At 48.0% G+C, this 22,016-nt stretch overlaps 1 protein-coding gene across 1 annotated transcript in view; it reads right to left on the bottom strand.

The window, feature by feature from the left end:
- ELP3 (elongator acetyltransferase complex subunit 3) overlaps positions 1–22,016 on the bottom strand; it is a 298,536-nt gene that overhangs the window by 134,885 nt on the left and 141,635 nt on the right. Inside the window, exon 9 of the mRNA XM_063915039.1 lies at positions 536–662. Within this exon, the coding sequence (XP_063771109.1) occupies positions 536–662 (127 nt within the window). The remainder of the gene's footprint in view (positions 1–535; positions 663–22,016) is intronic.

The following is a 22,016-nucleotide window of genomic DNA, read 5'->3' as shown; positions in this document are numbered from 1 at the left end:
ACATGCAGCCCTATCCTCACTGACACATCACTCATCTCCTGATATACTCTGTGCTGCTGGGGACCCTGCTCCTCCCATTATATAACTCTCAGTCTGTGGCTTCCTGCTGCCTCCATTCCCCTCCTCACATCATGTCACTGCCCCTGTCACATGCAGCCCTGTCCTATCACATCACTCCTCTCCTGATATACTCTGTGCTGCTGGGGACTCTGCTCCTTCCATTATATAACTCTCAGTCTGTGGCTTACTGCTGCCTCCATTCCCCTCCTCACATCATGTCACTGCCCCCGTCACATGCAGCCCTGTCCAATCACATCACTCCTCTCCTGATATACTCTGTGCTGCTGGGGACTCTGCTCCTTCCACTATATAACTCTCAGTCTGTGGCTTACTGCTGCCTCCATTCCCATCCTCACATCACAGACAATAAGGCAGCTCTACACCCAACAGATGTGTATAACGGTATGTGCTGGTGCTATATAATAATGCAGAGATTGTGGTCCGGCGATGGCTGAGAAACGCATCTGTTACTTACTATGAACTGTTCGATGTCTCGCTCCAGGCCCACGTTAGGTAGATCCGGCATCATGTGAGACACCACTTTGAATCCGGCGTCCTTGGCCATGTGGAAGGATTCGCACACTGCCTTTACCGTGTGGCCCCTGGAAGAGAGACAGCACAGTGTGAGCTAGGACTGGGACAAGTGACAACCCTCAGGAGTAAATAGAAAGTTTCAGACATAAGAAGTACCAGGCCCGGGCGCTATCCACCCATGTGTGCTAATGGAACTTAGTAATCGATGGGTCGCTGTAGCTTATAGTTATCGGCTCCCTAATAACTGGATCCCAGAAATGTCCTCCACATACACTTGTCTTATTATTATTTATTAACAGTTTCTTATATAGCGCAGAAAATTCCGCTGCGCTTTACAACTGGACACAATTAGAAGACAAAACCGGGTAAAAACAAACAGTCAGTGGTAGGAGGGCCCTGCTCGCAAGCTTACACTCCATGGGGAAACAGGCATTGATACACGAGGATAGGTGCTATCTATTGCATAGTTGTCCACCAGATTGCAGAGGTTCTTGGTGGGCTGTATGATATCACATCACAGCAGTGATGAACCAGGGTCAGGAGGGAGGGAGAGTGAAGAAAGAGGAAATATGTGGGGGATGTGTGGACTGTATTGTGGGGATATCATTGGATAGGAAAGCTATGAAGGTAATGTGAGCGGTTCTGGAATTTGATAAGCTTGTCTGAATAGGTGAGTTATCAGGGAACGCTTGAAGGTTTGAAGACTAGAGGAGAGTCTTATTGTGCGTGGTAGGGCATTCCACAGAGTGGGTGCAGCCCGAAGAAAGTCCTGCAATCGTGCATGGGAGCAAGTAATGAGTGTGGATGGAAGGGGTGGTCTTCAGGTTGCCGACTGTCGGGATCCCGGCGCACAGTATACCGGCGCCGGCATACCGACAGATTTTCTCCCTCGTGGGGGTCCACGACCCCCCTGGAGGGAGAATAAATAGCGCGGTGTGAGTAGCGCGCCACCGTGCCCGCAGCGAGCCCGCAAGGGGCTCATTTGCGCTCGCCACGCTGTCGGTATGCCGGCGGTTGGGCTCCCGGCGCCGGTATGCTGGTAGCCGGGAGCCCGACCGCTGGCATACCCTACTACACCCGATGAGAGACGTAGATCTTGTGAAGAATCAAGGGGCCGGGTTGGGAGATATTTTGAGATGGGTGAAGTGATGTACGTTGGTGTAGTTTGGTTAATGGCCTTGTATGTAAGTAACCGTATTTTATATTGAATACGGTAGAATACAGGTAACCAATGGAGGGACTGGCAAAGTGGGTCTGCAGACGAACGTCTAGCGAGGAATATTAGTCTCGCAGCTGCATTCAGAATGGATTGTAGTGGTGAGAGTCTCTTTTTGGTAAGACCAGTAAGTAGACTATTGCAATAATCAATGCGGGAGATAATGAGAGCGTGGATTAGAGTTTTAGCAGTGTCTTGTGTAAGATATGGTCGTATTTTGGATATGTTTCTTAGATGTATGTAACATGATCTTGAGACAGATTGAATGTGGGGAGCAAAGGACAGATCAGAGTCAAGAATGACACCTAGGCAGCGAGCTTGTGGGGTAGGGTAGATTGTTAAGTTTTCAACAGTGATAGAGATATCAGGTTGGTACCTACTATTGGCCGGCAGAAATATAATTAACTCAGTTTTGGAAATATTAAGTTTGAGGTGGCGAGATGACATCCAAGATGAAATGGCAGAGAGGCATTCAGTGACACGGCCCAATACAGGCAGAGACAAATCAGGGGAGGATAGGCAGATTTGAGGTATCATCTGCGTACAGATGATACTGAAATCCAAAAGAGCTGATTAGTTTACCAAGAGATGAGGTATAGATAGAGAAAAGAAGAGGACCTAAGACCGAGCCTTGTGGTACTCCAACTGAAAGAGGTAGCGAAGAGTAGGTGGATTCACAGAAACGGACACTGAAGTAGTGATTAGATAAGTAGGATAGGAACCAAGAGAGGACTGTGTCTTGAAGACCTAGGGACTGCAGTGTTTTTATGAGAAGAGAATGGTCAACAGTGTCAAAAGCAGCAGAGAGATCTAGAAGAATACGTAGTGAGTAATGGCCTTTAAACTTCGCAGTGACCAGATCATTCACTACTTTAGTCAGTGCTGTTTCTGTGGAGTGTTGGGAGCGAAATCCGGACTGAGGTGGGTCCAATAAGTTGAGTGAGTTAAGAAAGTGTGTGAGGCGAGTGTAGGCAAGTCTCTCGAGTAGCTTGGAGGGGTATGGGAGCTGAGAGATGGGACGGTAGTTTGATAGAGAGTTAGGGTCAGAATTTTGTTTGGTCTTGCCTCAGTGATGTCATTCATCCCTAGTGATTTGATAGGCCGGCTGCTGATTAATATAGCGTGTGTTCACCCACAACATGGCGGTTCCCACTTATTTGGGTAAATTTACTAAAGCTTTCTAAAACAGATAATTGGTGATGCTGCCCATAGCAACCAATCAGATGCTCTGTCTCATTTCTCTATTACCTTATACAGGCACTGCAGGGTGCAGGACGCGCGGGGGGGGGCTGGGCAGCAAAAATACCTATATAAACTGGCAAAAAGGGGGCACAAGATGCCCAGGCACAGCTCTACCCCCGCCAGTATAAATATTGTGAAAAGTTTCTGAGGTAAAAAGGGCGGAGCTTCTTTCTCAGGCAGCCAGCACACTGCTCAGTGCCATTTTCTCTCTCCTCAGGCTGCAGAGACATCGCTGGTCCTCCTTCACTTCTGACTACAACAAGTATCAGGGTGCAAAACAGGGGGGGGGGGCACAAGCGAATTTGGTGCTTTACAAGTGTGTAAAAAGTGCTGCATGTCAGTGGGCATTCTGTGTTCACAGGCATTAGATACTGGCACTGGGGTTGTGAACTGGCTGCTCCTAAACTGTGTCCCTCTGACAGATTTTACTGTGGGTCTGTCCCCTATAAGTCCCAGTGTGTCTATGTGTGTGTTGTACACGTGTGTAAGACATGTCAGAGGCAGGGAGTTCCTCCACGGAGGAAACCATTTTAGAGACACAGAAGTGTAATGTGGTGGCGCTGCCGGCACACCAAGAGCCTACATGGGTGAAAGAAATGGGTGGTCTTCAGTATGCCGGCTGACGGGATCCCGGCGCACAGTATACCGGCGCCGGAATCCCGACAGCCGGCATACCGACACCTATTCTCCCTCGTGGGGGTCCACGCCCCCCCCCTGGAGGGAGAATAAAATAGCGTGGCGCGCCACCATGCCCACAAGGGGCTCATTTGCGCTCGCCACACTGTCGGTATGCCAGCGGTCGGGCTCCCGGTGCCGGTATGCTGGTCGCCGGGAGCCCGACCGCCGGCATACCATACTACACCCAAAGAAATACGTGATAGTATGCATCATATCAATAGGAGATTAGATAAGTCTGAATCTCATGCTGAGTGCTGGAGAAAATCTGTGGAGGATGTGATTTTCAGGGTTCTGTTCTTCCATCCGCAGGCGACCCCTCCGGGTCGCATAAGAGACCATTTGCGAATATTGTGAATACTGATACCGACAAAGACACTGATTCTTGTGTCGACAATAGTGACTCCAGAGAAACAGATCCTAAATTGGCAAAAAATATACAATATATGATTGTGGCTATAAGAGAAGTTCTGGAAGTCACGGAAGCCACTCCTGTACCTCAGGAGAAGGCTTATTTCTATAAAGAAAAGAAATCTAAGGTCACTTTCCCTCCTTCCCACGAGCTTAATACACTCTTTGAAGGGATGTGGGTGAATACCGAAAAGAAATTTCGTATTTCCAAGAGAATTCAGAAAGCTTATCCTTTCCCGGTGGAGAACAGGAAAGTCACCCCCTGTGTTAGACAGTGCACTGTCCAGGTTGACAAAGAAGGTAATTCTCCCTGCACCTGGCACGGCTTCACTAAAAGAGCCGGCAGACCAAAAGATGGAAACTACATGAAATCCATTATGTTGCCAATGGTACCCTGCTCAGGCCCACAAATGCTTGCGCGTGGGTGAGTCGCGCTATTGAAAAATGGTCAGATAGCGTGTCATCAGAAATTGACACGATTGATAAAGATGAGATACTCCTTAAGTTAGGGAATATCAAAGACGCTGCCGCCTACATGCTAGAAGCGATGACAGATATTGGACTCTTGAGTTCACAAGCCGCTACCATGGCAGTATCGGCTCAGCGGGCGTTGTGGATTCGCCAGTGGAACGCGGATGTAGATTCCTAAAGAAATATGGAGGCTCTCCCATATAAACGGGAGGCCTTATTTGGCGATGGACTGGATGCGTTAGTCTCGGCGGCTACCGCAGGTAAGTCGACATTTTTGCCCTTTGCGCCTGCACTGGCAAAAAAAGACATATCACCCGCACATGCAGTCCTTTCGGCACAATAAATACAAAAAAGCGAGAGGTTCCCCCTTCTTTGCGGGTAGGGGAAGGGAAAAGGGAAAGAAGTCCACAGCAGCTTCAGGTTCCCAGGAGCAGAAGTCTACCCCTACTTCTGCCAAATCTTCAGCATGACGCTGGGGCTCCTTTGCGGGAGGCTTCTCAGGTGGGGGCACGTCTCAAACTGTTCAGCCAAGGTTGAATTCTGCCTGGCCTGGATCCCTGGGTGTTGCAAATAGTGTCCCAGGGATACAACCTGGAGTTTCAAGACGTTCCCCCATGCCGATTTTTCAAATCGACCATGCCAGCTTCTCTTCCAGAAAGGGAAGCAGTAACAGCGGCAATCCAAAAATTATGTCAGGATCAGGTCATAGTCCTGGTACCTTTGCCACAACAAGGGGAGGGGTTTTATTCAAGGCTTTTTGTAGTTCCGAAGCCGGACGGCTCGGTCAGACCGATCCTAAACCTGAAAAATCTGAATCTCTACTTGAAACGATTCAAGTTCAAAATGGAATCACTGAGGGCAGTGATTTCCAGTCTGGAGGAGGGGGACTACATGGTGTCTGTAGACATAAAAGATGCTTACCTGCATGTTCCAATTTATCCTCCTCACCAGGCTTATCTGAGATTCGCGGTACAGGATTGCCATTACCAATTCCAGACGTTACCTTTCGGTCTCTCCACGGCGCCGAGGGTATTCACCAAGGTGATGGCGGAGATGATGGTTCTCCTGCGTCAAAAAGGAGTCAATATAATTCCTTATCTAGACGATCTCCTGATAAAGGTGAGATCCAGGGAGCAGTTGTTACAAAACATCACACTCTCCCTGTCAATACTCCAATAACACGGTTGGATCATAAATTATCCAAAGTCACAGTTGGAACCAACGACAAGATTGTCTTTTCTCGGGATGATTCTGGACACAGAAGTTCAGAGAGTATTTCTTCCGGTGGAAAAGGCTCTGAAAATACAGAAAATGGTAAAACAGATATTGAAACCACTGAGTGTGTCGATCCATCAGTGCATTCGGTTGTTGGGGAAGATTGTGGCGGCCTACGAGGCCATACAGTTTGGCAGGTTCCATGCCAGGGTATTCCAGCGGGACCTGTTGGACAAGTGGTCGGGATCCCACCTACACATGCACCGGAAGATAATCCTGTTGTCAAAAGCCAGGATTTCGCTCCTGTGGTGGCTACACAGTTCCCACCTACTAGAGGGACGCAGGTTCGGGATTCAGGACTGGGTCCTGGTAACCACGGATGCAAGTCTCCGAGGCTGGGGAGCTGTCACTCAGGTTAAAAACTTCCAAGGAAAATGGTCAAGTCAGGAAGCCTGCCTTCACATAAACGTGCTGGAATTGAGAGCCATTTACAACGACCTTCAACAAGCGGTACATCTTCTTCAAGATCATTCCGTGCAGATCCAGTCGGACAATATAACAGCAGTCACGTAAATAAACAGGCAGGGCGGAACGAAAAGCAGAGCGGCAATGGCAGAGGTGACGAAGATCCTCCTCTGGGCAGAAAGACATGTAAAGGCTCTGTCGGCAATTTTCCTTCCGGGAGTAGACAACTGGGAAGCAGACTTCCTCAGCAGACACAATCTCCATCCAGGAGAGTGGTGCCCCCACCAAGAAGTCTTCGCAGAGGTGACAAGTCTTTGGGGAGTTCCTCAAGTAGACATGATGGCATCTCGTCTCAACAAGAAGCTTCAGAAATATTGTTCCAGGTCGAGAGACCCTCAAGCAATAGCAGTGGATGCGCTAGTGGCCCAGTGGGTGTTCCGGTCGGTGTATGTCTTCCCTCCACTTCCGCTGATTCCAAAGGTGCTAAGGAGAACAAGAGTTCGAGCAATCTTCATTGCCCCAGACTGGCCAAGTATGGCTTGGTACCCAGATCTTCAGGAGTTGCTCATAGAAGATTCTCGGCCTCTTCCTCTTCGCGAGGACCTGCTGCAGCAGGGGCCGTGCGTGTATCAAGACTTACCGCGGCTACGTTTGACGGCATGGCTGTTAAGCGCCGGATCCTAGCCTATAAGGGTATTCCCAAGCCTTATTCAGGCCAGGAAAGGAGTAACATCGAAACATTACCACCGTTTTTGGAGAAAATATGTGTCTTGGTGTGAATCCAAGAAGGCTCCTACGGAAGAGTTTCAGTTGGGACGTTTTCTCCATTTTCTGCAGGCTGGTGTGGAGGCGGGCTTCCGATTGGGGTCTATCAAGGTCCAGATTTCGGCCTTGTCAGTGTTCTTCCAAAAACAATTGGCCTCTCTTCCAGAGGTTCAGACCTTCGTGAAAGGGGTTCTGTACATCCAGCCTCCATTTGTGCCTCCAGTGGCACCATGGGACCTTAATGTGGTGTTGCAGTTTCTTCAATCGGATTGGTTTGAGCCTCTACAAGAGATAGAGTTGAAGTTTCTCACTTGGAAAGTGGTGATGCTTTTGGCATTGGCATCCGCACGGTGGGTGTCTGAGTTGGGGGCCTTGTCTCACAAGAGCCCTTACCTGAACTTCCATGAAGATAGGGCAGAGTTGAGAACTCGTCAACATTTTCTTCCAAAGGTGGTTTCATCTTTCCACATAAACCAACCTATTGTGGTGCCAGTAGTTACTGACACGTTCACTGAGTCAAAGTCTCTAGATGTGGTTAGAGCTTTGAAGATTTATGTCGCTAGAACAGCTCGAATACGGAAAACAGAGTCTTTGTTTGTCCTGTATGCTCCCAACAAGACTGGGTGTCCTGCTTCCAAGCAGACTATTGCGCGTTGGATCAGAAGTACAATTCAGCACGCTCATACTACGGATGGATTGCCGTTACCAACGTCGGTGAAGGCCCATTCCGCTAGGAAGCTGGGCTCATCCTGGGCGGCTGCCCGGGGGTTCTCGGCATTGCAACTTTGCCGAGCAGCTACTTAGTCGGGGTCAAACACATTTGCAAAATTCTACACGTTTGACACCTTGGCCGATGAAGACCTCAAGTTCGGTCAATCGGTGCTGCAGGGTCATCCGCACTCTCCCGCCCGTACTGGAGCTTTGGTATAAACCCTATGGTCATGAAGTGGACCCCAGCATCCTCTAGGACGTATGAGAAAACAGGATTTTGATACCTACCGGTAAATCCTTTTCTCCTAGTCCATAGAGGATGCTGGCGCCCGTCCCAGTGCGTACTTTACCTGCAGTTTTGTTTATTAGAGTTACACATGTGTTTTATTAGTTTCAGCATGTTTGCTGTAATCGGTTCATGCCTGTTGGCGTGTGTTATGTTGAATGCCATGTTGTGCGGCATGGTTGAGGTGTGAGCTAGTATGTATCTCACCATTAGTATTAAAGTAAATCCTTTCCTCGAAATGTCCGTCTCCCTGGGTACGGTTCCTATAACTGAGGTCTGGAGGAGAGGCATAGAGGGAGGAGCCAGTTCACACCCATTGAAAAGTCTTAAGAGTGCCCATGGCTCCTGCGGAACCGTCTATACCCCATGGTCATGAAGTGGACCCCAGCATCCTCTGCGGACTAGGAGAAAAGTCCTGTTTTTCCTCATACATTTAACTCCAGTCCTCCATCATGGACCCATAGTGTACAGATGCCATGCTGCTGCCATCCAGTCGCCAGCAGAGCACCATTGGCCAGGTGGGTAACCTGTTCTAATATGCACCATATACGCACACCTGGCAGGAGAACAGTGACTGCGTGCACTGTCAGACGCTCATGTCAGCAGGTCCAATTGTGCGCGTAAAGGCCCGACAAGCATCCAAAACGATGTCCTGATCTTTTATTGGCGACCATCTTCTATAGAGCAGAGGCACCGCTTTCCCCACAACAGAAGCAATGGGAAAGAAGGGGTTCCTTTGAGATACGTTGAGTACGACACTGCCGAGTATGTAAGCTGCCACTCAGTATCAATATCTGCGTTCACCTGTCACTAATGACCATTGTGTGTACTAAACAGATGAGCTTTCCGTCTGAGCGGCCGTGGAGCGTAGGCGAGAGGCCTCTCCGTACAGCGATGCATTAGGAGGGTTCTGGGTGTCACTAATATTAATGCAGAGTGCGCCAAGTCAATACAAGCCGCAGATGTGTTTAACATTTTGTGAGCTGAACCGATATCCGTGTGAATGCAGGCCATCAATTCACAAAGAACAAGCGTCTGTCGCCGAGGCACAAGGCACTTCATGCCTCAAAGCCGTCAATATTTCCTAATGAACTGATAAGCAGATTCAAAATGGCTGCTACACTGGGTGTAGATCCCCTGGGGACGTGCCGCTGTATGACGGGGGAGCGGGCACCAGGTAAAAGCCTCTTGCAGCACCTAGTACTGACCACTGTACAACGCTGCTATCCCTGCATTCATATAATACAGCAGAACAGTCACAGCTATGGATCAAATACATTCTGATGGCTGCACTTCGCTAATGAGGCCAATTACAGTTACGATGACTAAATAAAAGTGAATTGAAACTCTCGGGGAGAAAAAAAAAAAAATATCTGAAAATGACAAAACGATGGGATACTGATTACTTTTGCCGATAGACATTACAGCCCCGTACTGCTCGGCTATTATCCGCGGAGCAACAAAACAAAGGCTCTTATCAGTAATGGCACCACCGCCCCGCAAGCCAATTACTTACAGCAATTACGCCTGATTGTTTTGATGTTTAAATGTGAAGAGAAAGAGTTTTCTGGTGCGCTCAACAATTGCTTATCATCAGCTGCTGTTTGCTGACTTTACTACCGGGGCATCTGCTGTATAAATGACGGACAAGGCAATGAGTGAGGACAGGCTGAACGGGAGGATGGGGAGGACCACCCTCTGATCCAGGAGTCCACTTTTAGGCAAGAGGCAGCGGGTGCCAACACGGACAGAACCGGCGGCATTTCATGTACTGGTGGAGGCACCGCAGTGTCTGCGAGTACAAAGTACGCTACAACTAACATATAACCGCAGCTCTCAGCTGTATTGTCCAACTGGTGTACTGGCCAGGATTTATGTAGGACTACGAGGATTCTGGGACTAATCACTAATATTTACTAATCTAGTGCCAATATAGGACGCATCGATTCAAGGAGAATATGTAATCATTCGCATCAGTCCCTGGCCTGGGGGAGCTTACAATCTAATTTCAAAACATACACACTCGAGTCAGTTTAACCATCAACCAATTAACATACCCTAAGGAAACCTTCAGAAACACGGCTACAGCACACATATATAGGGCCCTGTTTGGAACAGAGCACAGTACTCCATGTGCTGTGAGTCAGCAACACTAACCACTGTGCAACTCACCTGTTTCTATGTAAAAGTATGCCAGAATAGTTGAAAGCAACCAAGGGGGCAGGCCTACCCCTGACCACGCTGCATTAGACTTCACAATTAAAATAATGCTTGCGTCTCCCACACATTGCCCCAACATGATGGCAATTCAAGGGCAAATCACTTTAAGATGCTCACTAGGAATAATGCGCCAATAAGAAACTCCTGGTCAGGAAATACAACATCCGGCACAACTTACGGGGACCAACGTCAGCTCCTTTTGGGACTGCGGGGGTCGCGACCTGGACAATGTCCAACTTTACCAAACAAAGACCAACGGGTGTTCCTGGTAGAGCAAACTTAGGCACTCCTATTCAAAGTAAATACTTTGCCGAGGACTGCTACCAGGAATGGGATAAAAGTTGGGATCTATCCCAAAAGTAACGGTACACTCTAGATTACACTATAGAGTGGTATACAGTATGATGCGGACGTGACCTCATCCTCCCCACTGAATAGGATGTCACATTATTCCAGCTCTTGCCCCCTTCAGGATGATATCTGCATCCTGACACAGGTGTCCTCTCCAGAATACGCCGGCAATCTAATGACTCGCCGAATAGGAAGCGTCCTTTCTTTCTCCTCTTTTGTGTTGTTGAAGGGGCACTTGACATTTAACAGAAGTGTAACCGATCTGCGGGGAGCTGATATTCCCCCCCATCTGTGAGAGAGACTGGCAGATTTCTTTCTTGGGTCTACTGAATAATCAAGATGTAATGAATACGTTTCTCTATTGAGAAGGGTCAGTAATGACCCCACTCCGGGGATAGCTGACGGATAACGCAGCGTGAGGAGGCTCAGTAAGTGCTACTTGTGCACTCAGGATAAGCTCCCCTTTTTTCTTTTTTTAATTTTGTTAGACAAAGAGAGAACACTTGACGGACTCTGAAGTATTCCTGTATAGTGGAGGGGAACAAATCGTTAGCAATACTGCCTGCTGATTAATAGACTGACAATGGCATCACTGTGGTCTGCCAAATTCTAGAGGCAGAGGAAGATTTGCTCTTCTCTGCGTCCATATTTCTTCATCAACCTGCTAAACATGGTGATCAGTCTTCCTCCTCTCTCTACTAGGAATGTCACCGGCACAATAGTGAGGGGAAAATATACGTTATGGTAATAACTTACCGTTGATAACGGTATTTCTCCTGGGATATGATGAAGCAACAGCGAATTTGCACCAATCGGTCAAAGCTTTCCATCCTCCCAGCATGCAACGGGCCCGTCCATATATCCCCGCCTCCTGACTCAGGCAAACCTCAAGGAAGGAGCATCATAGATAGCCCTAATCAGGCGATAAGAACACGTGCACACCCTTCCGTACAAGAAGGAAGAAGTTAGTGAGTAAAAGGGTCGTCAAATCAGGTGCGTCAGGGTGGGATCCCTGTGGATCCTGTGGACTACCATTATCAACGGTAAGTTCTTACCATAACGTATATTTCTCCGGCAGGGTCCACAGGTTATCCGCAAGATAACAATGGGATTTCCCAAAGCAATTTAGTGGTGGGGACGCTCCTGATTGGACAGGAGAATCCTTTGTCCGAATTCAGCGTCTTTAGAGGCAAAGGTATCCATGGCATAATGTCTAATGAAAGTGTTAACGGAAGAACATGTGGCTGCCTTACATATCTGTTCTGCTGAAGCACCACGTTGTGCTGTCCATGGTGGACCTACCTTACGAGTAGAGTGAGCAGACACATTAGCCGGTCAGGAAGATCAGCCTGAGAATATGTTTCTTCCCGAAGCAAACTTGCCAGCGTCTGCTTATCAGCAGGCCATCCTCTCTTGTGAAATCCGTAGAGAATGAAGAGAGAATCTGTCTTTCTGATGGCATTGGTACGATCCACATAGATCCTTAATGCACGGACCACATCCAGCGATGCATCTCCCGCAGAAAGGCCCGGTACCTGGAAAGCCGGGACTACAATTTCTTCATTAAGGTGGAATTTAGACACCACCTTCGGAAGATACCCAGATCTAGTTCTGAGAACTGCTTTATCAGGATAAAAAAAAATCAGAAATGAGGAAAGACATGATAATGCCCCTAAATATGATACTCTTCTAGCTGACGCCATAGCCATGTAGAAAGAGAACTTTAGCTGTCAACCATTTAAGATCCACTTTATTAAGTGGTTCAAATGGGGGAACTTGAAGGGCTTTCAGAACTAGACTTAAGTCCCAAGGCACTGTAGGAGGAACAAAAGGAGGTTGAAGGCGCAGCATTCCCTGGAAAAAAAGTACACACAATTTTCTTTTGGAACCAGTCAATGCTGACACTTGCACTCTCAAGGAAGCCACCTTCAAACCTTTATCCATTCCTGCCTGAAGGAATGCTAAGACCCTGGAAACTCTGAAAGACTTAGGGTCCATTTTCCATTCACTGCACCAATGAATATAGGTTTGCCATATTCGGTGATAAATGCGAGCTGAGGAAGGTTTCCTTGCTCTGAGCATAGTGTGAATTACCTGTTGTGAGAATCCTCTTGACTTCAGGATAGAGTTTTCAAGAGCCACGCCGTCAAAGGCAGTCGATCCAGATGTCTCTGATAACAAGGACCCTGCATCAGTAGATCTGGACGTTGAGGGAGCAGAAGTGGAGCATCCATCAACATTCTCTGCAGATGTGTACCAATGCCTTCTGGGACAAGCTGGAGCTATTAGTATCACAGCAACTTTCCCTTGCTTTATCTTTCTCACCACCATGGGGATTAGGGTGATTGGAGGAAACACATAAGCCAGATGAAAGTCCCATCTCACCGACAGGGCATCCACAAAGATCGCTCTGGGATCCTTTGTTCTTGACCCGTATGTGAGCACTTTGTTGTTCAGACGGGACGCCATGAGATCGATCTCTGGCAACCCCCACTTTTCTACTAGAGTCTGGAAGACCTCCGGGTGTAGAGCCCATTCGCTTGCCTGAATGGCGTGTCGACTGAGAAAGTCCGCTTCCCAGTTTAGGACTCTCGGAAAGAACACTGCGGACAAGGCTGGTTGACGAAGTTCTGCCCATTTTAGTATGTGACTTGCCTCCATCGCTTTTCGGCTGCGAGTTCCTCCCCGATGGTCGAGGTATGCTACTGCCGTCGCATTGTCCGAGCGGATCTGGACTGGTTTTCCCCCGAAGAATGTCCTTTGCCTGAATCAGTGCCATGTATATGGCCCGATGTTCCAATATATTTATTGGCAGGAAACCTTCTTCCTTGGTCCATTGCCCCTGGAACCACAACCTTCCTGACACTGCTCCCCAGCCCCGGCGACTGGCATCTGTGGTCAGAATTTCCAAATCTGATATCCAAAAGGGTCTCTCTTTGTCCAGATGGGATGTCTGTAGCCACCAGGCTAATGACCTTCTTACTTCTATTGTAAGAACCATAGTCTGTGTTTTTATCGTCTGATGCAACCCATTCCATTTGGCAAGAATGAGACGCTGCAGAGGCCTCGAGTGGAATTGTGCATACTCCACCATGTTGAATGTTGACACCATCAAACCCACCACACGCATTGCTACGTGAATGGATACAGTTTGACTGTGTAGCAAGTCATGAATCCCTGACTGAACCTTGGATATCTTGTTCAGAGGTAACATTACTCTCTGAAGACTTGAATCCAGTACAGGCCCCAAGAGACGATTTTGCCCAATTCATGAGCCACCCGTGCTTCTGCAGACAAATTGTCTGTTGCAGATAACATAGGAGCAATTCCTGCAACTGTGCCAAGATTAAAAGATTGTCGACATATGGAAAAATTCTTATCCCCTGCTGGCGGAGATAAGCTGCCATTACCACTATAATCTTGGTAAATACTCTGTGGCTAACCCAAAAGGTAGGGCCTAGAACTGAAAATGCTGTTGGAGGATAGCGAACCTGAGATAGCACTTATGGGACATTGCTATAGGAACATGTAGGTAAGCATCCTGTATATCCAGGGATACCATATAATCGCCTGGCTCCATGGCCAAAATGATGAAACGTAAAGTCTCCGTGTGAAACCGAAGTACACAAATGTATTTGTTCAGCACTTTGAGATTGAGAATGGGCCGAAATGACCCATTTGGCTTCTGAACTAAAAACAGGTTGGAGAAAAAAAAAACCCTGTCCTCGTTGTGCATGAGGAACTGGAATGACTACTCCTGACTGAAGCAATTTCTGTACTGCCTCTTGCAAAGCCCTGGCCTCCATCTCTACCCGAGACGGGCTGGTACAAAAAAAACGGAGGGTGCTTCTTGAAGGCAAAATAACCACCTAGAGATACCGCTTCCTGCACCCAGGCATCTGTTGTAGACTGCTGCCAGATCTGTGCAAACTGAAGAAGTTGGCATCCTACCCTGGGATCCCCCAGGTGGAAGCCCACACCATCAGGCTGATGGCTTATCTGTTTTACCAACCGGTCCTCTGGTAGCCCAATACTTTTTAGTCTTACCAGACTTGTTGTATTGGGACTGCCTGCTATCACTTTTACCTTTAGCGTTTCCTTGAGACCGAAAGGGCCGAAAAGCCAGAACTTTAGGTTTGAAATTGTATGTGGAAGGAAACTTTACTTTCTTGGAGTCTGCTTCTGACTCCAAAATATTTGTCAATTCTTTACCAAAAAGAATATCTGCAGAAAAGGGCAAAGATTCCAAAACCTTCTTAGATTCTGAATCAGCTTTCCACGTACGTAGCCAAACTGCTCTACGAGCAGCTATTGTTGAAGCTGATGCCCTGGAGACAATAGTACCCATATCCAATGCTGCTTCTTCCAAGAACATTGCAGCCTGTTTTATATGTGCTATATGGGATTTTTGCTCTCTAGATGCTATTGAAAAATCCCCCTCCAATGCATCAGCCCAGGCAGCCACTGGTTTTGCCATCCAAGATGAAGCCATGGCTGGTCTTATGAATGCCCCAGTCAGGGAAAAAATGTTTTTTAGAAAACCATCCACTCTCCTATCCGTGACATCATTTAATGATGTTGAAAGCAAAGGTAATGTAGATTTTCGCACTAATCGAATCACATGCGTATCTACTTTAGGAGCCACCTCCCTTTTAAAACAATCCCCAGCTGGAAGAGGATAATTGGAATTCCATTTCTTAGGAATTCTAAACTTTTTATTAGGCGTAGCCCAAGCCTCTTTCATGATTTCTGTCAGCTGATCTGACCCTGGAAACTCAGTCTTAACTGTTTTGGGACATTTAAACACAGGTGCCTTGGTTTTTAACACAGGCTCTGCTGAATCCTCTAAGGATAGAATGGCTTTCATTGCTTTAATTAACTCCGCTATATCCACTGAGCTGAGACCATCCTCCTCCTCTTCGCATACCAAAGTAGAATTACTTGAGCTTTCATCCTCTGATGAATCCTCGTCTGAACCATGTGTAGCCTGTGAGAATGAAGATTTACTTACCACCGGCTTATCAGCCTGTTTCTTTTGAGAGGCAGCTGCTGGAAGTGATACACCACAAGTGGTAAGCTGCATGTAAGGATTAATCGTGTAACCTATCCCCAGTACAGGAGTTGGAGGAATTATCCTTTCAGCTATACTGGATAAAGTCTGTGCAAACATAGCCCAAGGTGGATCAACCTGCACCTGAATCTGTCTTGTATTTTTCAAGAACCCATGGTTAAAGCTAAAACAATTTGCACACAGACCATCCTGAACCAAATCCTGAGAGGATAACACAGCTTTGCAAAGCAAACATGATATGAGTGTTGGTGTTGCTGTGAGAGTATCTTCCTCACCTTTGCCGCTCTTAGACATGATAAATAATCAACACTTCCACAGTGTACTACATAATTTGTGACAGTAATCACTTTAAGCTTTTTAAAGTGACATACCATCCAACCCTACCTATGCACCAGCATTGAGGATCGGAATAGAACAAAACAGTATATAGTAAAGTCAGCAATCACATTAGCAGTCAGTCACATGTTATACATTAATATAATAAGCAATATGAGCACATCAACTACAACTACATTTCAAGTATGTAGGAGAACATATTACTGAATCATGTTTAAACGGATCTACCGTATTCAGACGCATTGCGAAAGAAACAACGGGTAAATGTATACAAACTCATATGCAATAGGCACTTATCTAACTATTCATACTCAAAAAGGTAGATAGAGACTTAGTGCTGTATTACCCGTACTCAGTAGAGTGGGATACAGGGAGAGTCACCTCGCTTCCAGGACCGATCAATACGTTAGCGAACGCTGAGTGGATCCAGACGCTACTAGTGTACACTGCCGCTCCATGAACCTATAGTGAACACAGATGCACCAGTCACACAGCCGCCTATGCTGCGACCGGGCCCTCAGTGAACTCAGACGCACCAGTCACACAGCCGCCTATGCTGCGACTGGGTCCCCTTCGTGTACAGTGTCTGAGACGGAAGCGGGAAACTATTCATGCCAGGAGACTCGGAGGTAACTGGTCATGAACCGAGGGGAGGGGTGACCAGGAGAGCGTCTGACTCCCCACTGCTGACATCAACCATAGGGATCGCTGCCTCATACTATTCCTGGGGCCTATGAACCCTAAGGCATAGTGCTGGTGCACCCGAGGTGGCAGATGCGTCAGCGACTATTTGGTAGTCTCCTCCCAAAAAACAGTGCGGCTGTGTCCGTATTCCCCTTCTAAGCAGAACCGATGCCTTACCTTCTCCCCGTGCTCATGGGTAAGCGTTGTCGCGACCCGGTGGAGAGTTGTTGGAGCGACTCTTTCTGAAAGATTGTTCAGAAAAATAGTAAGACTATAAAAATAAAATAAGAAAGCTTAGGGCTGCTAAAAACCAGCAGCCCTCTGACCATGGTCCGGCTCCTGTCGCACCAAACACAAAACTGATTTGCCTGAGCGAGGAGGCGGTCCCGTTGCATCCTGAGAGGCCGGAAAGCTTTGACCGATTGGTGCAAATCCGCTATCGCTTCATCATATCCCATTGCTATCCTGTGGATAACCAGTGGACCCTTCCGGAGAAAAGGTAAATCAGCGAATGTGTGTTGCGTTTTCCAGTGCGGGTGCCGCCAACACAAGTGGCGCTCATTTACACAACGCACAAAGGGCCTGACACTGATTTGGGAATAAGGTAAGAAAGAGCCAGTAACTGTGCATCTGCTGCAATGCAACGGGAGCAAATACATACAATGTTTTTTGCATGCAGGGTGAATACGGGCTGCTTTTGCATGTAGCCCACACAAGCTGCCAGTTTTATTTTTACACTGCAGTTTAAAATAAGAATTTACTCACCGGTAATTCTATTTCTCGTAGTCCGTAGTGGATGCTGGGGACTCCGTAAGGACCATGGGGAATAGACGGGCTCCGCAGGAGACTGGGCACACTATAAGAAAGATTTGGTACTACCTGGTGTGCACTGGCTCCTCCCTCTATGCCCCTCCTCCAGACCTCAGTTAGGATACTGTGCCCGGAAGAGCTGACACAATAAGGAAGGATTTTGAATCCCGGGTAAGACTCATACCAGCCACACCAATCACACCGTATAACTCGTGATATTAAACCCAGTTAACAGTATGAAATATAACTGAGCCTCTCAACAGATGGCTCAACAATAACCCTTTAGTTAGGCAATAACTATATACAAGTATTGCAGACAATCCGCACTTGGGATGGGCGCCCAGCATCCACTACGGACTACGAGAAATAGAATTACCGGTGAGTAAATTCTTATTTTCTCTGACGTCCTAGTGGATGCTCGGGACTCCGTAAGGACCATGGGGATTATACCAAAGCTCCCAAACGGGCGGGAGAGTGCAGATGACTCTGAAGCACCGAATGAGAGAACTCAAGGTCCTCCTCAGCCAGGGTATCAAATTTGTAGAATTAAGCAAACGTGTTTGCCCCTGACCAAGTTGCAGCTCGGCAAAGTTGTAGAGCCGAGACCCCTCGGGCAGCCGCCCAAGATGAGCCCACCTTCCTCGTGGAATGGGCTTTCACTGATTTAGGATGCGGCAATCCAGCCGCAGAATGCGCCAGCTGAATTGTGCTACAAATCCAGCGAGCAATAGTCTGCTTAGAAGCAGGAGCACCTATCTTGTTGGGTGCATACAGAATAAAAAGCGAGTCAGTTTTCCTGACTCCAGCCGTCCTGGAAACATAAATTTTCAAGGCCCTGACTACGTCCAGTAACTTGGAATCCTCCAAGTCCCTAGTAGCCGCAGGCACCACAATAGGTTGGTTCAAGTGAAAAGCTGATACCACCTTAGGGAGAAACTGGGGACGAGTCCTCAATTCTGCCCTATCCATATAGAAAATCAGATAAGGGCTTTTACATGACAAAGCCGCCAATTCTGACACACGCCTGGCCGAAGCCAAGGACAATAACATGACCACTTTCCACGTGAGATATTTCAGATCCACGGTTTTAAGTGGTTCAAACCAATGTGATTTTAGGAAACTCAACACCACATTGAGATCCCAAGGTGCCACAGGAGGCACAAAAGGGGGCTGAATATGAAGCACTCCCTTTACAAAAGTCTGAACTTCAGGCAGTGAAGCCAGTTCTTTCTGGAAGAAAATCGACAGAGCCGAAATCTGGACCTTAATGGAACCCAATTTTAGGCCCATAGTCACTCCTGACTGTAGGAAGTGCAGAAAACGACCCAGCTGAAATTCCTCTGTAGGGGCCTTCCTGGCCTCGCACCACGCAACATATTTTCGCCAAATGCGGTGATAATGGTTTGCGGTTACTTCTTTCCTGGCTTTTATCAGCGTAGGAATGACTTCCTCCGGAATGCCCTTTTCTTTTAGGATCCGGAATTCAACCGCCATGCCGTCAAAAGCAGCCGCGGTAAGTCTTGGAACAGACAGGGCCCCTGCTGTAGCAGATCCTGTCTGAGCGGTAGAGGCCATGGGTCCTCTGATAACATTTCTTGAAGTTCCGGGTACCAAGCTCTTCTTGGCCAATCCGGAACCACGAGTATCGTTCTTACTCCTCGCCTTCTTATTATTCTCAGTACCTTTGGTATGAGAAGCAGAGGAGGGAACACATAAACCGACTGGTACACCCACGGTGTCACTAGAGCGTCCACAGCTATCGCCTGAGGGTCCCTTGACCTGGCGCAATATCTCTTTAGCTTTTTGTTGAGGCGGGACGCCATCATGTCCACCTGTGGCCTTTCCCAACGGTTTACCAACAGTAGGAAGACTCTCCCGGGTGTAGGTCGTGTCTGCTGAGGAAGTCTGCTTCCCAGTTGTCCACTCCCGGAATGAACACTGCTGACAGTGCTAGTACGTGATTTTCCGCCCATCGGAGAATCCTTGTGGCTTCTGCCATCGCCACCCTGCTTCTTGTGCCGCCCTGTCGGTTTACATGGGCGACTGCCGTGATGTTGTCTGATTGGATCAGAACCGGCTGGTTTTGAAGCAGGGGCCTTGCCTGACTTAGGGCATTGTAAATGGCCCTCAGTTCCAGAATGTTTATGTGTAGGGACGACTCCTGACTTGACCAAAGTCCCTGGAATTTTCTTCCCTGTGTGACTGCGCCCCAGCCCCGAAGGCTGGCATCCGTGGTCACCAGGACCCAGTCCTGTATGCCGAATCTGCGGCCCTCTAGAAGATGAGCACTCTGCAGCCACCACAGTAGAGACACCCTGGTCCTTGGAGACAGGGTTATCAGTTGATGCATCTGAAGATGCGATCCCGACCACTTGTCCAAGAGGTCCCACTGGAAGGTCCTTGCATGGAACCTGCCGAATGGAATTGCTTCGTACGAAGCCACCATTTTTCCCAGGACTCGTGTGCAGTGATGCACCGATACCCGTTTTGGTTTCAGGAGGTCTCTGACTAGAGATGACAGCTCCTTGGCTTTCTCCTGCGGGAGAAATACTTTTTTCTGTTCTGTGTCCAGAATCATCCCCAGGAACAGTAAGCGTGTGGAAGGAACCAGTTGTGACTTTGGAATGTTTAGAATCCAGCCATGCTGTTGTAGCACTTCCCGAGATAGTGCTACTCCGACCAGTAACTGCTCCCTGGACCTCGCCTTTATTAGGAGATCGTCCAAGTACGGGATAATTAAAACTCCCTTTTTTCGAAGGAGTATCATCATTTCTGCCATTACCTTGGTAAACACCCTCGGTGCCGTGGACAGTCCAAACGGTAGTGTCTGGAATTGGTAATGGCAATCCTGTACCACAAATCTGAGGTACTCCTGGTGAGGAAGGTAAATTGGGACATGCAGGTAAGCATCCTTGATGTCCAGGGATACCATGTAATCCCCCTCGTCCAGGCTTGCAATAACCGCCCTGAGCGATTCCATCTTGAACTTGAATCTTTTTATGTATGTGTTCAAGGATTTCAAATTTAAAATGGGTCTCACCGAACCGTCCAGTTTCGGTACCACAAACAGTGTGGAATAGTAACCCCGTCCTTGTTGAAGTAGGGGTACTTTGACTATCACCTGCTGGGAATACAGCTTGTGAATTGCCTCTAGTACAGCCTCCCTGCCCGAGGGAGTTGTCGGTAAAACCGATTTGAGGAAACGGCGGGGGGGAGGCGCCTCGAATTCCAGCTTGTACCCCTGAGATACTACTTGAAGGATCCAGGGATCCACCCGTGAGCGAACCCACTGATCGCTGAAATTTTTGAGGCGGCCCCCCACCGTACCTGGCTCCGCCTGTGGAGCCCCACCGTCATGCGGCGGATTTGGAAGAAGCGGGGGAGGACTTTTGTTCCTGGGAACCTGCTGCGTGGTGCAGCTTTTTTCCCCTTCCTCTGCCTCTAGACAGAAAGGACCCGCCTTTTCCCCGCCTGTTTTTCTGGGGTCGAAAGGACTGTACCTGATAATACGGCGCTTTCTTAGGCTGTGAGGGGACATGGGGCAAAAATGCTGACTTCCCAGCTGTTGCTGTGGAAACAAGGTCTAAGAGACCATCCCCGAATAACTCCTCACTCTTATAAGGCAAAACTTCCATGTGCCTTTTAGAATCTGCATCCCCTGTCCACTGCCGAGTCCATAAGCCTCTCCTAGCAGAAATGGACAATGCACTTATTCTAGAGGCCAGCCGGCAGATCTCCCTCTGTGCATCTCTCATGTACAAGACTGAGTCTTTTATATGCTCTACGGTTAGCAATATAGTGTCCCTGTCCAGGGTGTCAATATTTTCTGACAGGGAATCTGACCAAGCAGCAGCAGCACTGCACATCCACGCTGAAGCAATAGCTGGTCTCAGTATAACACCAGTGTGTGTATATATAGACTTTAGGATAGCCTCCTGCTTTCTATCAGCAGGTTCCTTTAGGGCGGCCGTATCCGGAGACGGTAGTGCCACCTTTTTAGACAAGCGTGTGAGCGCTTTATCCACCCTAGGGGGAGTTTCCCAACGTGACCTATCCTCTGGCGAGAAAGGGAACGCCATTAGTAATTTTTTTGAAATCACCAATTTTTTATCAGGGAAAGCCCACGCTTCATTTAATTCTTCAGATGGGGGAAAAACTATTTGTAGTTTTTTCTCCCCAAACATAATACCCTTTTTTGAGGTACCTGGGTTTATATCAGAAATGTGTAAAACCTCTTTCATTGCCTCAATCATGCAACGAATGGCCCTAGTGGACATTAAATTTGACTCATCGTCGTCGACACTGGTATCAGTATCCGTGTCGACATCTGTGTCTGCCATCTGAGGTAGTGGGCGTTTTAGAGCCCCTGATGGCCTTTGAATTGCCTGGGCAGGCACGAGCTGAGAAGCCGGCTGTCCCGCATTTGGCATGTCGTCAAATTTTTTATGTAAGGAGTCGACACTTGCACGTAATTCCTTCCATAAGTCCATCCA

This window comes from Pseudophryne corroboree, chromosome 4, assembly GCF_028390025.1.
Source record: "Pseudophryne corroboree isolate aPseCor3 chromosome 4, aPseCor3.hap2, whole genome shotgun sequence".
Lineage (NCBI taxonomy): Eukaryota > Metazoa > Chordata > Amphibia > Anura > Myobatrachidae > Pseudophryne > Pseudophryne corroboree.
The sequence above is the reverse complement of the archived record's forward strand: the minus strand, read 5'-3'. Positions and strand labels throughout refer to the sequence as shown.